Source organism: Salvia hispanica, chromosome 2, assembly GCF_023119035.1.
Source record: "Salvia hispanica cultivar TCC Black 2014 chromosome 2, UniMelb_Shisp_WGS_1.0, whole genome shotgun sequence".
In the NCBI taxonomy this organism is placed as follows: Eukaryota; Viridiplantae; Streptophyta; class Magnoliopsida; order Lamiales; family Lamiaceae; genus Salvia; species Salvia hispanica.
The window spans coordinates 29,037,598-29,052,610 of NC_062966.1; the positions used below are offsets into that span (position 1 = coordinate 29,037,598).

Here is a 15,013-nt window from a genome sequence, read left to right on the forward strand (position 1 = left end):
TGCAAACAATATTTCAACTGATCTTTTATATTTTTGAGTTTTTAAGATTTTCAAACAACTTACAAATAATGATTTTGTTGTTATACAATCAATTTTTAATCATTATTAATACATTTCGAATTAAAAAAATTACGGTGTCTGATTCTTTATAATTGGTATGGTCATTTTTGTTGTATGTTTCCATAATATTACTATAATCTACAATCTCATAATTGCTGCGTTAATGTCATCATTTATTATCTGTCTCTTTATCCTGATACACATAATTTTCAAATAATTAATAAGAAGACTTGACTTTCTAATTTCTATAGTAAAAATGATATTGACAAGCCAACGACCAACGTACATTTCATTAAACACCAACGCGGTATAACGTGGACTCTTTTTCTTTCTTCTTTTCTTTCTCCTTTCAATAATTGTAATTTTTATATATTCGTTTTCTAATAAAGTGCGAGTGAAATAGGTTTAGTGGAATGTGGAGCTTGTTACCATTTATGAAAAATTCTGACTGGGACTTCTAATATGGAACGAACTAAAATAAAAAGCGGACGGCTAAAATGGAACAGAAAGAATATTTAAAAAGATACTGCATTTTTTTTAATCAACAGTGCTTTTACTATAAAAAAGTTAATCGCAGAAAATATAAACATTATTAACAAATGGCTCTGTACATATTTAACTTTTAAGAGTATCTAGAATATTTTTGTAAATTTTAAATTAATTATTTTTATATTTAGCATTGATTTGGGCTAGATCATGATAGACCGTGAGCCTGGCCAATATTGAAACCCATTTACAGAAAAGATGATTCATCCACCAATTGTTTTCCCATTTTGCAATTTTTATTAAGCCATTAATAAATGTTTCATCGCTGTTTACAATTTTTTGTTAATACATTCCACAGTTAATTAAATTTTTTCACTTATATTTTTTATAAAATTATTTCATTAACTTTTAGATCAGATAACTCCAAATTAGAGGACAATTTGATAATTAGGTACGATTTGATAGAGGGTAGTGATCCATTGCTGAACCAAAACGAATGGTCCGTCCAGACCCAACACTGGTCCGGAACCGTTGATGGTGATTTTGGGCAACCAGTCTACTGGTTTCAACATATTTTGACATATTCTTCATTTCTATCTATTTATCTTAATCTTCTTTCTCAAACTCTTCTCTGAACTCCAAAATCTTATCTAATTCACTCAACCTTGTCATTTCTTGCATGATAGTCATGCGAGGACTATGTGCTTCACATGAATAATTTCTACGATCCAACTCTTGTTCTATTTCAATTTCTTCGTTATTGACATGATGATGATCTTGTCATTTATATAAGTGACAGTCATTATCCTAATCTCAACAAATTTCCTAAATTTGAACCAAGTAATAATAATTTCACTACGAAACAGTCATTATCCCAATCTTAAAACAAGATATCAATCTTTAACAGAAAATTAGACGAGAAATGTATTTCCATAAGCATCCGTATTTTCAAATTAAAAGAATAGAAACTATAACATCAATTAGAGGAAAAAGAAGAAAGGAAAAAATCAAGAACACCATGTTATTATATATGAGAAAACTAGACTAACAAACACGCAGTAGAGATAAGTACCACTCACTGTGAATTCGAATTCAGCTTGATCTTGTCTTTGTAAACTCTAATGATTTGTAAGAAGAAAATGAGCACTATAAAATCTACAAGCAAAAATGTAGAAAGACAGCTATTTATCAAATGAAGGCGTTTATGACTAAATCCTAAGAAACACAGAATGCTTTCGAGTGTGAACAGGAAAGTTTAGATAACCTGTACCTGGTAGATCCATGTGTTAAATTGCTGAGAACTAGTGGCCCTCTAATCATCTTCAACAGAACCTAAAAGCAGCAAACCAACATTAGATTTTCTTTAAAATAAAAATTAGAGCCAAGTCAGTTTTCTTTAGTGGCTAGAAATTTTAAGACATCGAAAGAGTATAACAGAACTGATCACTCAACAACTGAAGGAAGTCATCCAATGGGAAGGAAAATGTAAGCACCAGAAGCCTACAAGGTTTGATATGATTCATTATTGAGAAATAGTGATCGATGATTTGTGACATTCTAATTATCAAGCAAATATACCTGAGAATCAACTTCTCCCCAGACTGCATATAACAAAATTACCAGAGCATATAACAATATTACCAGAGTCTTTCACATTTAAAACCTACAAAACCACTTACCTTTTAGAACGGCAAAGTGTAACGTAGTAAATTCCTACAGAACCATTCAATATCCGGAACTGATTCTAACAGGGTAACTCCATGTTAAATGAGAAACTCAACAATTATGACATGTCTCCTTTTGGCGACCATGTCTTGATCCAAGTGAATGTTGCTCGGCTTCAAATCTCCATGAACAACTATGGAGTCAGTACCGCAATGCAAGTACTCAACTGCACATGCAATATCAATTGCAATATTCAGTCTCTGAATAGCACTAAGATTTCCCCCGCCTTCACTCTCAGAATGCAGCCAGTTCTCGAGGCTTCCGTTGTCAACAAATTCGTACACCAATGCCTTAAAATCATTCCCTTGAAAATCAGTGCTATCACATACACTCACAATCTTGAGCAAGTTTCTGTGTCTTATGCCTCTCAATGCATTGCATTCTGATGCCAAACTCTTACAAGCATCTCTTACTCTATGATCAAGAACCTTCACTGTTAAATCTGCCTGCTCATCATTATCATTGATAGTTCCTTTGTATACAAATCCAAATCTCCCTATACCAAGTAGGTTTATCTCTGAGAATCCTTCCGTGGCACTCAAGAGATCAGCATAAGATAGCCTCAAAAAGTCTGGCCCTTGGAATGTCGGGGTTCCAACATTTAGATGTGCACGTCGCTTGTAGATAATGATCACACATAGGCACACTGCAAGCACTAGGAATATGGCTCCAACAATAGTTAGGATCAAGAATTTCCCATAACTTTTCTTGTTGGATTTTGGTGATGATGGACAAGAAGGAAGGTTTAGGCTTGCAATTCCACCACACAAGCCTTGGTTTCCTTCAAGTGAGATTGCACTCTCATTTTGGAAAACTCCGAGAGTTGGGACTTCACCTTGCAACTCACACTACTAGAAAATGGTATTTTATGGCACTTAAAAGTGTCAAGAGAAAATAATTATCATGGCACTTTGTCTTTAATGGCACTTGATGCAAGTGTCACTGAAGGATCATCAAGAGAAACAGGACCTATCTACATTGGATTGCAAATAAAGGATCATCAAGTTGGGAAGTGTGGAGCCTATGTCGGAAGGTATGTTTCCATGGAGTCGATTGAAAGCAACTATAAAAATCATGATACTTGACCTAATGGAATAGTACAAGTTAGGTCATTATAACCCACAGTTATCAGTTGCAATCTTCTAAGCTGAGCGAGCGACTCTGGAATCTCTCCATGGAAGCGGCATTCATTTAACGATAGTTGTAATAGATCTGTGAGGTTTCCTAGGACTGGTGGAATAGTCCCGGAAATCATGTCGTCTGCCAACCCTAATGCTTGGAGCATGGAAAGAGAAGCTATCTCAGGGACTATGTCTCCACTGAGCTCATTGTCAATCAAACTCAGGTATTTAAGATTTATGCATCGTGATATGTTACTAAAATCGATCACTTCAAACCTTCTGAGGCGACCAATCTCCGGAGGGATTGGGCCGCTGAAGGTGTTTTTTTCAAGTTGATGATTCTTAGAAAAGAGAGGTTACCTATGTGGGGTGAGAGCGATCCCACTAGGCGTTGAGACCGCAGAGACAGAGAGACGACTCTGCTTGGATGCCTTCTACTGCACGAGACGCCTTTCCATCTGCAGTAATGCGTTGTTTCGTTCCATGAGCTCAAAGCATGCAGTGGATCATCGTGTATGGATTTCTTGAATTCTAGAAGAGCTTCGAGATCAATATGGTTGTTGGAATGTGAAGGAGTGGTGGTCAAGAAAATGAAGAGGGGGAATACAATAACGAAGGTAGTAGAATTAGAATGTTTTGCCATGGTTTTTTGATGTATTGGATTTGTAGTAGTAGAATAGCTCTGGTGGCTTGCTTAAATAGTTAAATAGAAAGATCATCTACTCAGTAGAATAGCTCTGGTTGGCTTGGTGATGTGCATGTTTTGAGTCAAGGGTCTATTGTCCATATACAAAATTTTCTACATAATTAATGTGAAGACATTTCTTCGACGTAAAATTTATGCCATATTTATTATATAGCTTCCTCAAATTAACGTGGACGCTTTCTTTCTTCTTTTCCTTATGTCGTTTATAATAAGCTTGAAGCCAAAATCTCCCCCGTTTAAAAACAACAACTAAAGTGGGGTAGTATGTTTCAAATTATTTATTCATACTAATACTCTTTTTGGAGTAATAGTCATTTGAATCATGAATTTTAATTAAATTTTGAATGATTCCAAAAAATTTGGCAACAAAATATTAAATCACAAACATTCAACTTTTCTCAGTCTATAAAACAATGTTTGGTCAATGGATCTATACTATCACATGCAGTGAAGGCTAGAAGTAACTCGATGAAGGAATAGAGGAAGTACTAGACATTATATTTGGTGAATGGATCTATACTATCACATGCAGTGAAGGCTAGAAGAGAAAAATAAACTTTTTCATGTTGTTAACATGCATATTCACCATTACCACCACTACTTGTACTATCTTTGAATATAAAATTATGAACTCTAAGTATCTCTGATTTTCACCTAGAAAATATTTTTCTGTAAATTGAAGCAAACGTGGTTGCTAGTAGTGCCATTATGGCTAATAATTAAGTGTACTCCGCATAAGCTTTAAATTGAAGTTGACGTGTTTTTCGAGGTGACTTTTTATCTTTTGCCATGTAGATGGTAGGTAATATGCTAAGTGTACTCTACATAATTTTAATTTGACCAAAATTGGTCAGATCAATTCAAAGTTCATATATTTAAAAATTACAATTTTAAAAGAAAACCCAAAAATATTAAAAATTCGTGTATTAAAAGTTCACAGTTCTAGCTAATATATTTAGGAACTGAATTTAATTGGCAAACAAAAGCTCCATATTGGTGACCCATCCCCATTATCGAATTAAGTTTAGTAAGTTAGTTCTACTCCACTTTAGGTACCCTTGAATGCATCACTTGTTGATTTTCTGTTTATGAACATCTCAATTCTCAAGTGATTAGAAAGATTGCCTCTTGAGGCAAGAGCGATCCCACTAGGCCTTGAGATGGCAGTGAAAGAGAGACGGCTATGTTTGGATGCCTTTTGCTACATGTGACTCCATGGTTGGACCTACGTGCAAAGAGGGAAGGGCTTTAGCTCCTAATGAATCCAAATTTTTTAATTTTTTTCTATTGTGAAATTTTAAAATTTATTCATATTTTGAACATATTAGTATATAAAAGCTCCTAATAATAATTTAAATTACATGAAAATTTAGCCTCTACTCATGCTCATTCTGCCTCCACCCCTGATACCATTCCACTAGCTAGCAGAAATGTGTTGTTTCATTCCATGAGCTTAAAGCATGTAGTGGATCGTCGTGTATGGATTTCTTGAATGCTAGAAGAGCTTCAATATCGGTATGGTTGTTGGAATGTGAAGGAGCGGTGATCAAGAGAATGAAGAGGGTGAATAGAATAAGAAAGTGAGTAGAGATGGGAGGTTTTGTCATGGTGTCTTCAAGTAGTAGAATAGTTTTGCTAGCTTGGTTTGATAGAAAGATCCACTACTTAAATTTAAGTTCTTCGTACCTTAAAAATAAGAACTACTCCATTTTAGTCTGTCCCTTAAAACGTTGCTCGAGTTAGATTCAATTAATAAATTTTATAAATGGCATGTAGAACATGATCAAGATCTCAAGTTAATGATATAGACAAGTGGAATTAAAGAGGGTATATCCTCTACTACCCGGAGGTTAAACTGATACATTCACTTTTTTATGAGAAAATAGCTACTATTGGAAACTATCCAAAATTTGAGGAGCTCTTTGCGCAATTAAAACATAGATCAAAGATTAGACCACTGATTTTTGGCACCATTCCAAGAATCATTTAAGATATAGGGAGATGACATGTTTTGCTATGGTTTTTTGGTGTCTTCAATTAGTAAGAATAGTTTTGCTAGCTTGGTTTCTTTCATAAAAAGATCATCTACTCAATTTTTCCAAAACCAAAAATTCTAATTTCATCAAGTTTGAACACAATTTTAGTTTTGGAAAGTTGTGTACATTATCTTTCTGTTAATTAGGTTGAAAATTTGGTGTGGTTTGTAATTGTAACCATATTACTCTCTCCATCCTAGATAATTTGTCCTATTTTTCTGTTTTGGTCAGTCCCACTCATTTCACTTTTTAACATTTTTGGTAGTGGACCCCATATTCCACCAACTCATTCCTACTCACATTTTATTATAAAACTAATACTAGTATATAAAAGTAGGACCCACATTCTCACTTTTCATTACATTTCTTAAAGCCCGTACTCGGTCAAAGTGAGACCGGGACGGAGGGAGTAGTTATGAAATTCTAAGTCCAACGTAGACTTTACTTGTTGAAAATTAAGTTAAAGTAGACTTAGAATATTAGTTATGAAATTCTTCTTCTACCGAACAACAACCGTGCGGCCTCTCGGTGGATCTGCGGTGGCGCCACCTATTGGGAAAAATTCTTCTTTTGTTCTAGGAAGCTAATTGCATTCCATCTTAATGAAGAGGAATAGATTTATTCTAACTCAGGGAGCATGCGTCACTGTTAATGAAACGTATAAGCGTTGTGCGTTTTTGCGCAGCGACACATAACGCTGATGTGTCTCTAAAGATGAAACGCATAAGAATATTGCGTTTTTACAGTGACGCATAACACTTATGCGTCTTTCAGTAGTGACGCATAAACATTATGCGTCTTTGGTCGGGTTTGAAATCGGGCAGAGGCAGCAGAACAGAACACTTCTAAATCGGGCAGAGGAGCAGCGGCGAATTTCAACATTTTCAATCGGCGATTTCCAGCTTTTTCCGGCGAATTTCAACCGTTTGCAAATATCTTCCGGTAATTGTTCTTCAATTTGGCTACATTCATCATTTATTGCTTAATTTGTGTAGGTTTTCCCTAATTTAGCAAAATTAGGGTTTATGAGGAAATTGATGAATTTATGATGAAATTGATGAATTTAGGGTTGATTTTTGTTGTTTTGTTGCCTATTTGTGTGTTTCACATGTATATATAATTCAATGGATAGAAGAAGAGGGCGGGGATCAAGCTATGGGCAGGGAATCAGGGTCTGGGGAAGAAGATGAAGAAGTAATATCTCGACCACCAACCGAGGGATCGTCACGACCAACTGTGAAGAGTTCATCAAGTAAGTTTGGGAAGGCCATGCATAATGTATTCATGGGATTGTCAACAAGGAAGAACAAAGGGAAAGCTCCAACAAAATTCACCCCTTCGGAGAAATAGGTTTTTGATAGGGGTTGGCGTCATATGTATCTTTCAGTGTGAATTTATATGTTGTAATGGTCTTTGGTGAACTTGTGTTTATAAATATGTTGGTATTTGTTTATATTGAAACAAGTTTGGATCACATAATTAATGTAAATTCTTGCAAAAAAATTTTAAAAATTGACAATACAAAGTATCGATTGTCAAACACTCATTCCACCTGGTTGAAAAAAATGACAACAATATTCATCTGACATAATAACTGTCAAGCATGTAACAATACAAATCATAATAATTGTCAACAACGTCTACCACAAAATGTGGATAAGTAAACATAGTAACTGTCAAATAAGATCCATCACATATGCCCCAAAAACAAACATCAACAATATTCAGCCTCGAAGCCATGCCCTCTCTTGTCAGCCGTTCCTGCAAATCAACAAAAATTGTCAATAAAAAACCTAACAGCTCTCAAGTACACAACTCAATTCCAAAAGCTAGGAAATATATACCATGAAATTACTGAACAGCACCGTCTGAGCAATTTCTTCGGTCATGCCCCTCTTTCTCGCAATTTCTGCAACGACGGGGAGCTCTCGGTTCATCATCCTCGCGGACATCCATTTGATTACGTATCCTCCTTCTTCTAACTCGACCACGCCTTCTAGGAATCAACTGCTGAGGGGTGATGCGCAATTTCCATGAAGGTTCAACCCAATAATCTTCGTGTCTTTGTGCATCAAATGAAACTTGACCATAGTACTGTGATCTCCATGTACCTAGGTAGTAGCACTTATCTATGAGGTCAATCATGACGTGACCTTTGTCTCTAGCAACTTCACAACCATGTGAACAAGGAATTCTCCGCGTCTGCCACTTACCACAACTGCACGTCGAATCTAGATACTTGACTATTTGAACATTGTTGCCCTTTGACACTCCATTTTCTATTCTTCCTCGAGTTCGGACATGGTACTTTCCTATATCTCGGTCAATTACAGTAATGTAATGTTTTCGCCCCTTTGAGTCATTCTTAGCAAGCATGTTCCTCGCCCACGGGGTTAACTCACCTTCAGTGTGTTCAATTTTTGTCTTCTTCTGCACCCACCATTTCACCGTCCTCCAAAATGTCAAATCAACCAAAGATCTAATTGGCAACTCTCTAACACCCCGCAACACGTTGTTGTAGCACTCCGACATGTTTGTTGTGGCCACCCCCATCGAAGTCCACCATCGTAGCATAGTGACCAACATTCTTTTGTAATCCTATTGAGCATTCGCATTGCACCACGACTGACATCAGATAGTGCTCGACTTCTTCTGTCAAATTTACGTACCTGAGTACAGACTCCCTACTTCCTGATCATGGCCTTCACACTGGGGCCCTTGTGTTTCTTCAACGCATTTGCCCTCACATGGACCAAACAAAATTTGTGGTGTATCTGTGGGGCCCTTGTCATGATTTCAGACTTCATTGCTTTGAAGATTCCTTTATGCCTATCTGATATAATGCACACCTCCCTCTCGTATTTCACCACATGAGTTCTTACATGATCCAAAAACCACGACCAACTGTCATTGGTTTCTTCATCCACCACAGCATATGCAATAGGCAAGCATGTCTTGTTAGCATCAAAACCACAAGCAACAAGCAGCTTACCTTTAAATCTTCCTCGGAGGTGAGTCTCATATATTGTTAACACCGGTGCAGCCTTTTGGAAAGCATGTATTGCAGGGCCCAAATGCCCAGAAAACATAGTTGAACACATTTGTACGTCTCTGACTCAACAGCTCATTGTGCTTCCACTCAACAATTGTGCCCGGATTCTGTGACTGGAGTTCAAACATGTAGCTTGGCAACTGCCTAAATGATTCCTCCCATCCACCATATACAAACTCTATAACCTTTCACTTTGCATACCATGCCTTCTTATAACTGATTGACACACCAAATTTGCCTTGAACATCAGCTATTATTGAGAAGACCTTGAAATCGGCACATTGTCGCACATGATGTCGAATAGACCTCTTCTAGACAACCTTGAACTGTCATCAAATTCTTTTTTTTTTTTTATGCTTCTTCTTACAACAAATTACATACTCATCTCAAAAAGTAAAGGGATTTTAAAACTACAACTACAAATCACTAACAGCAGGAGAATTAAGTGACTTTCTGCACCAGTGTATACAGCTTAACTACGAAATATTTATACCATAAAAAAATTCAAGATTACATTTGTCAGAAACATATACAAAAAAAAAAGAAAAAAAAAAGTGAAAAGATTGTATGAATTTTACTCATCTTCCTCATTGTGTTCTTGTTTACCTTGGAGTGCATCGGCCAAATTAAATTTAAGATTCCCTCTCATGGTTCTCGAATTCGCCATAGTCAATGCGTCCATCCTTCACATTTTCAAAGCATAGTCAACTAAAAGCAGATGCCTACAATCTTCAAGGCGATTCAGGGGATACTTACGTTGTCTATGTCGATTTCTTTAATGATCTCATCTATCTGATCATCGATCAGGCCAAAATCTTTGCAAGCTTGTTGGAGCTCGTCAGTGGTGATGTAGCCACTCCCATCTTTGTCGAAGAAGGAGAAAGCAGCGAGAAGATTTTCCTCTCTTTCCATTTTGTTCATGTGCAATGTTGCTGCTAGGAACTCACCATAGTCTATAGTCCCATTGTTGTCTATATCAGCCTGCAATCAAACATAAATATTTAAACATACTTACCATTTGGGAAAAATAGGTAAATAGGAAAAAAATGTGCCACTTTTTGCCCCAAAAATTGGGATGTACAAACCGCGTTCATGAGTGAAAGGATCTCCGATTCCATTAGATCGGACCCGACTTTTTTCAAACCTTGTTTGAGCTCCTCATACGTTATTGTTCCACTGTTATCTGCATCGAGCATGCTGAATAACTGTCTCAAACCCCCGATTTCTTCCTCCGAGAGGCGTTCCGCTATAACCTGCACGTGCATCCACCCAAATTACAGTTTATCAATTTTATCAGTTGTCTTATACGTCTTTTGGTGATGTTCAAAACGGCATTTTTTTACTTATTTTAATCAAACAACGTTGTTGTGAACATCAGTTGTTTTGTACACAGATGAGACAACTGGAAAAAAATGAAACTTCGTGATTTAATATTCTGTTTCTAAAACTTTATGGGACTTCATAATTTAAAATTTTCGATTACTATATGTCATTTGTTTCTATAGGATAAATAAAAACGTTGATACTATATGTCATCTTGCCTTTCAAGATTGTTCTGAAGATTCCATTGTCGGTTTCTGCGAAGTTGAGCAACAGAAAGTCCATGAGATCATCACTCTATCAACTGTTATCTGTGTATCTTACATTTCGCACAAAGAGTCAGACGGACTAAAGGGATCGAGTAAAAAGGTTTATTACCTGCCCAAAATGGAGGAACACCACATAGAAATATGTAAAGAATTATACTCCTTGCGTCCACCCTTAAATGTATCATTTTTTTTCGTCCACCTGCCCATAAATTTTATATTTCACTTTTTCTATTCTGAGCAATTAGATCTCACATTCTATTAACTCACTCTACTCAAATTTTGTTACTATAAACTTAAAGTTGGACTCATATTATAGAAAATCCTTCCATCTCTACCCTTCTCATTATTCTATCTCTGTTCTTCATCCTCCTCTCTGCCATTCCTTCTTTATCATGTGTGTGTGTGATGAGAATGACTATTTAAAGGTTAAATACAACACATGATGTTGCTGTATGTATATATATTCATTCAACTTAAATTTCTAATGTCAGCTTATAGAGATATATAGTTATTCTTGTGTTTGATCCATGCATTACTATTCTCAGATTATTGAATTTCATGTGTGCTACTTATCTAATTTACCTCGATAAATTCACACTTGTATCATAAGCAAATATTGAAGAATATAAATATTAGACATAACTTAAGAATATAAAAATGCGACACAACATAAAGAAACTACCTTTACAACAAACATGGAAAAACTGCAAATTTCTCTATGGTTCTTTCAAATATGAAAAAGGGCTCTCTAAATAGTGAACAAAGAGTAACATCAAATCTTAAAGAATATAGCAATGGGACATAACATCAAGAAACTGCAAATCTTGAAGAATATCAAAAAGAGACTTAACACATAACATCACAATTAAAAAAAGAGTGAACAGAAACTGCCTTTACAACTGAAAATGTTGCCAACAGATAGAAAGGAACAACTATTTCAATGTTGGCACGAAGCAACATTTCTTCCATTTTTATAAACTGGAAACACTTTTTTAATCTTTTTCAAGTCATTAACAACCTCTGTCATCGACATGCGATCTCTTGGAAGTTGCTTCGAGCATCTCACTCCAATCCTCAGAATTGAAACAATGCAATCCCAATACTTTTCATCCACATTAAGTTCTTGATGCAGAAACGGATCCACTACTTCTGTTACACGGTCCGTCAAGGCAGTGCTAACGAAGTCTTGGAGATTTAGGCAGCCTTCGAATGCATCACTTGTTGGTCTTCTGTTTGTAAACATCTCAAGCACAAGAACTCCGTAACTGTATACATCCCCTTGAGTTGATGCAACATAGCTCATGCCATACTCTGATCAAAATACATACATAGTTATATCCACGTAAAAAATTTGTCAATTAAAAAGTGTAAAGTATGAACTAAACCTGGAGCAATGTAGCCTATGGTACCCTTGATTGCTGATGAACTGCTTCCTTCTGTGGATGTCAAATTTTGTGAAATACTTGACACAATTTTAGCTAATCCAAAATCACCAACTTTGGCGACCATGTCTTGATCCAAGAGAATGTTACTCGGCTTTAAATCTCCATGAATAACTATGGAATCAGTACCACAATGCAAGTACTCAACTGCAGATGCAATATCAATTGCAATATTCAGTCTCTGAATAGCACTGAGAGCTCCCCTGCCTTCAATCTCAGAATGCAGCCAGTTCTCGAGGCTTCCGTTGGCCACAAATTCATACACCAATGCCTTAAAATCATTCCCTTGAAAATCAGTGCTGTCACATACACTCACAATCTTGAGCAAGTTTCTGTGTCGTATGCCTCTCAGTGCATTGCATTCCGATGCCAAACTCTTATAAGCTCCTCTTACTCTAAGATCTAGCACCTTCACTGCTAAATCTGTCTGCTCATCATCATCTTTGATAGTCCCTTTGTATACAGATCCAAATCTCCCTATACCAAGTAGATTTGTCTCGGAGTATCCTTCTGTGGCACTCAAAAGATCGGCATAAGATAGCCTCAAAAAGTCTGGCACTTGGAATGTGGGGGCTCCAACATTTAGATGTGTACGTCGCTTGTGTATAATGATCACACAGAAGCACACTGCAATCGCTAGGCATATGGCTCCGACAATAGATGGGATCAAGATTTTACCTAAACCTTTCTTGTTGGAGTTTGGTGATGTTGGACAAGAAGGAAGGTTTAGTCTTGCAATACCTCCACACAAGCCTTGGTTTCCAACAAGTGAGATTGCACTTTCATTTTGGAAAACTCCGAGTGTTGGGACTTCACCTTGCAACTCATTGAAAGAAATGTTGAGATACACCAAGCGAAACTCAACAAGAAAACTTGGAATCATCCCTGAGAGATTATTCTGCGAAATATCCAAATACTCTAAACCTCTCAAAGCCCTAAGACTCTCAGGTATCTCACCTTGAAGAGAATTTCTGTCAAGGTGAAGCGAGCTGAGCATCACACAACTGCCCAATGAAGTTGGGATGGTTCCGGATAATCTATTGTGGGACAAGTCCATGGCCGCAAGATTTGTCAATGTGCCAACTTCTGATGGAATATTACCCGCCAAGGCATTGTGAGATACGTTGAGTACAACAGCAATGGAGGAAAGCTTAACAATTTCGGGAGGTATTGAACCACTGAGATTGTTGTATGAAAGATCTAATGATAACAAGTTGGTAGAATTGCCAAGACTATTAGGTATACTCCCAGAAAGATTGTTTAGTCCCAAGTCCAGATTGTTCAACAAAGTCAAGTTGCCTAATGAAAATGGCATCTCGTTTGTCAGTCTATTTTTATAGAGATAAATTACTTGCAACTTATGAAGTAATCCAATGGAGGAAGGAATTGGACCTTGTAGATTATTTCTAAAAGCTGATAATGTGGTGAGACCAACAAGGTTTCCTATACTAGATGGAATGCTTCCACTTAACTGATTTTGGTAAAGTCTTAGGAACCACAAGTGATTAGAAAGATTGCCAATGGAATCTGGCAACGAACCACTGAAATGGTTTGTAGACAACGTCAAACCTTCAAGTTTAGTGCAGTTTGTGAGGGATGATAAAACAGGACCTATATCTCCATGGAAATGGTTATAATCAGCTGTAAGAATCTCAAGAGATGAAAGCTTTGATGAATCAATCATTTTTCCGGTGAAATTGTTCCCAGTTAATTGTATGTGTTTAATCAGGGAAGAGTTCGATAGCGAAGCTGGAAGCGCTCCACTTAAATGATTGGATTGCAAATAAAGGATCATCAAGTTGGGAAGTGTGGAGCCTATGTCGGAAGGTATGTTTCCATGGAGTCGATTGAAAGCAACTATAAAAATCATGATACTTGAAATATTATATAGGCCTAATGGAATAGTACCAGTTAGGTCATTATAACCCACAGCTATCAGCTGCAATCTTCTAAGCTGCACGAGCGACTCTGGAATCTCTCCATGGAAGCGGCATTCGTTTAACGAAAGTTGTAATAGATCCGTGAGGTTTCCTAGGAATGGTGGAATAGTCCCTGAAAGCATGTTGTCTGACAACCCTAATGCTTGGAGGTTGACAAGAGAAGCCATCTCGGGGACTATAGCTCCACTAAGGTCATTGTCAATCAAATTCAGGTATTTAAGATTGATACATCGTGATATGTTTGTTGGAATCCCACCTCCCAAAGAATTGTTACTAAACTCGATCACTTCAAGCCTTCTGAGGCGACCAATCTCTTGAGGGATTGGGCCGCTGAAGGTGTTGTTTTTCAAGTTGATGATTCTTAGAAAAGAGAGGTTACCTATGTGGGGTGAGAGCGATCCCACTAGGCGTTGAGACCGCAGAGACAGAGAGACGACTCTGCTTGGATGCCTTCTACTGCACGAGACGCCTTTCCATCTGCAGTAATGCGTTGTTTCGTTCCATGAGCTCAAAGCATGCAGTGGATCATCGTGTATGGATTTCTTGAATTCTAGAAGAGCTTCGAGATCAGTATGGTTGTTGGAATGTGAAGGAGTGGTGGTCAAGAAAATGAAGAGGGGGAATACAATAATGAAGGGAGTAGAAATAAAATGTTTTGCCATGGCTTTTTGATGTATTGGATTTGTAGTAGTAGAATAGCTCTGGTGGCTTGCTTAAATAGTTAAATAGAACGATCATCTACTCAGTTTTCCAAAACCAAAACATTTGTTCATATTTGAAGAAAGTGAAGGAAATTACACATCATTTATTTCTTAAAGACTTGGTGATGTGCATGTTTTGAGTCAAGGGTCTGTTG

General features: G+C 36.9%; 3 protein-coding genes across 4 annotated transcripts; all 3 read right to left on the reverse strand.

Annotated features, from left to right (window-relative positions):
* Positions 1-1,453: 1,453 nt before the first annotated feature.
* LOC125204767 (LRR receptor-like serine/threonine-protein kinase EFR) lies at positions 1,454-4,204 on the reverse strand. 2 transcript variants are annotated; one of them, XR_007173628.1, is made up of 2 exons: positions 1,987-2,345; positions 1,454-1,878 (listed from the first exon to the last, which is right to left on the reverse strand). XR_007173628.1 is itself a non-coding variant. In XM_048103495.1 (2 exons), the coding sequence occupies exons 1-2, from the start codon at positions 4,033-4,035 to the stop codon at positions 1,859-1,861; spliced, it is 303 nt and encodes a 100-aa protein (XP_047959452.1). In that variant the 5' UTR covers positions 4,036-4,204; the 3' UTR covers positions 1,454-1,858. The 2 variants fall into 2 exon arrangements, 1 of the variants encoding a protein (XP_047959452.1); XM_048103495.1 differs by lacking the exon at positions 1,987-2,345 and adding an exon at positions 3,753-4,204.
* A 5,614-nt stretch (positions 4,205-9,818) lies between these two features.
* Positions 9,819-10,397, reverse strand: LOC125206734 (calcium-dependent protein kinase 11-like). The gene is made up of 3 exons (XM_048105970.1): positions 10,272-10,397; positions 9,943-10,167; positions 9,819-9,869 (listed from the first exon to the last, which is right to left on the reverse strand). The coding sequence occupies exons 1-3, from the start codon at positions 10,380-10,382 to the stop codon at positions 9,819-9,821; spliced, it is 387 nt and encodes a 128-aa protein (XP_047961927.1). The 5' UTR covers positions 10,383-10,397.
* A 1,212-nt stretch (positions 10,398-11,609) lies between these two features.
* LOC125206735 (receptor kinase-like protein Xa21) lies at positions 11,610-14,819 on the reverse strand. Its single transcript, XM_048105971.1, has 2 exons — positions 12,161-14,819; positions 11,610-12,086 (listed from the first exon to the last, which is right to left on the reverse strand). The coding sequence occupies exons 1-2, from the start codon at positions 14,817-14,819 to the stop codon at positions 11,713-11,715; spliced, it is 3,033 nt and encodes a 1,010-aa protein (XP_047961928.1). The 3' UTR covers positions 11,610-11,712.
* Positions 14,820-15,013: the final 194 nt, after the last annotated feature.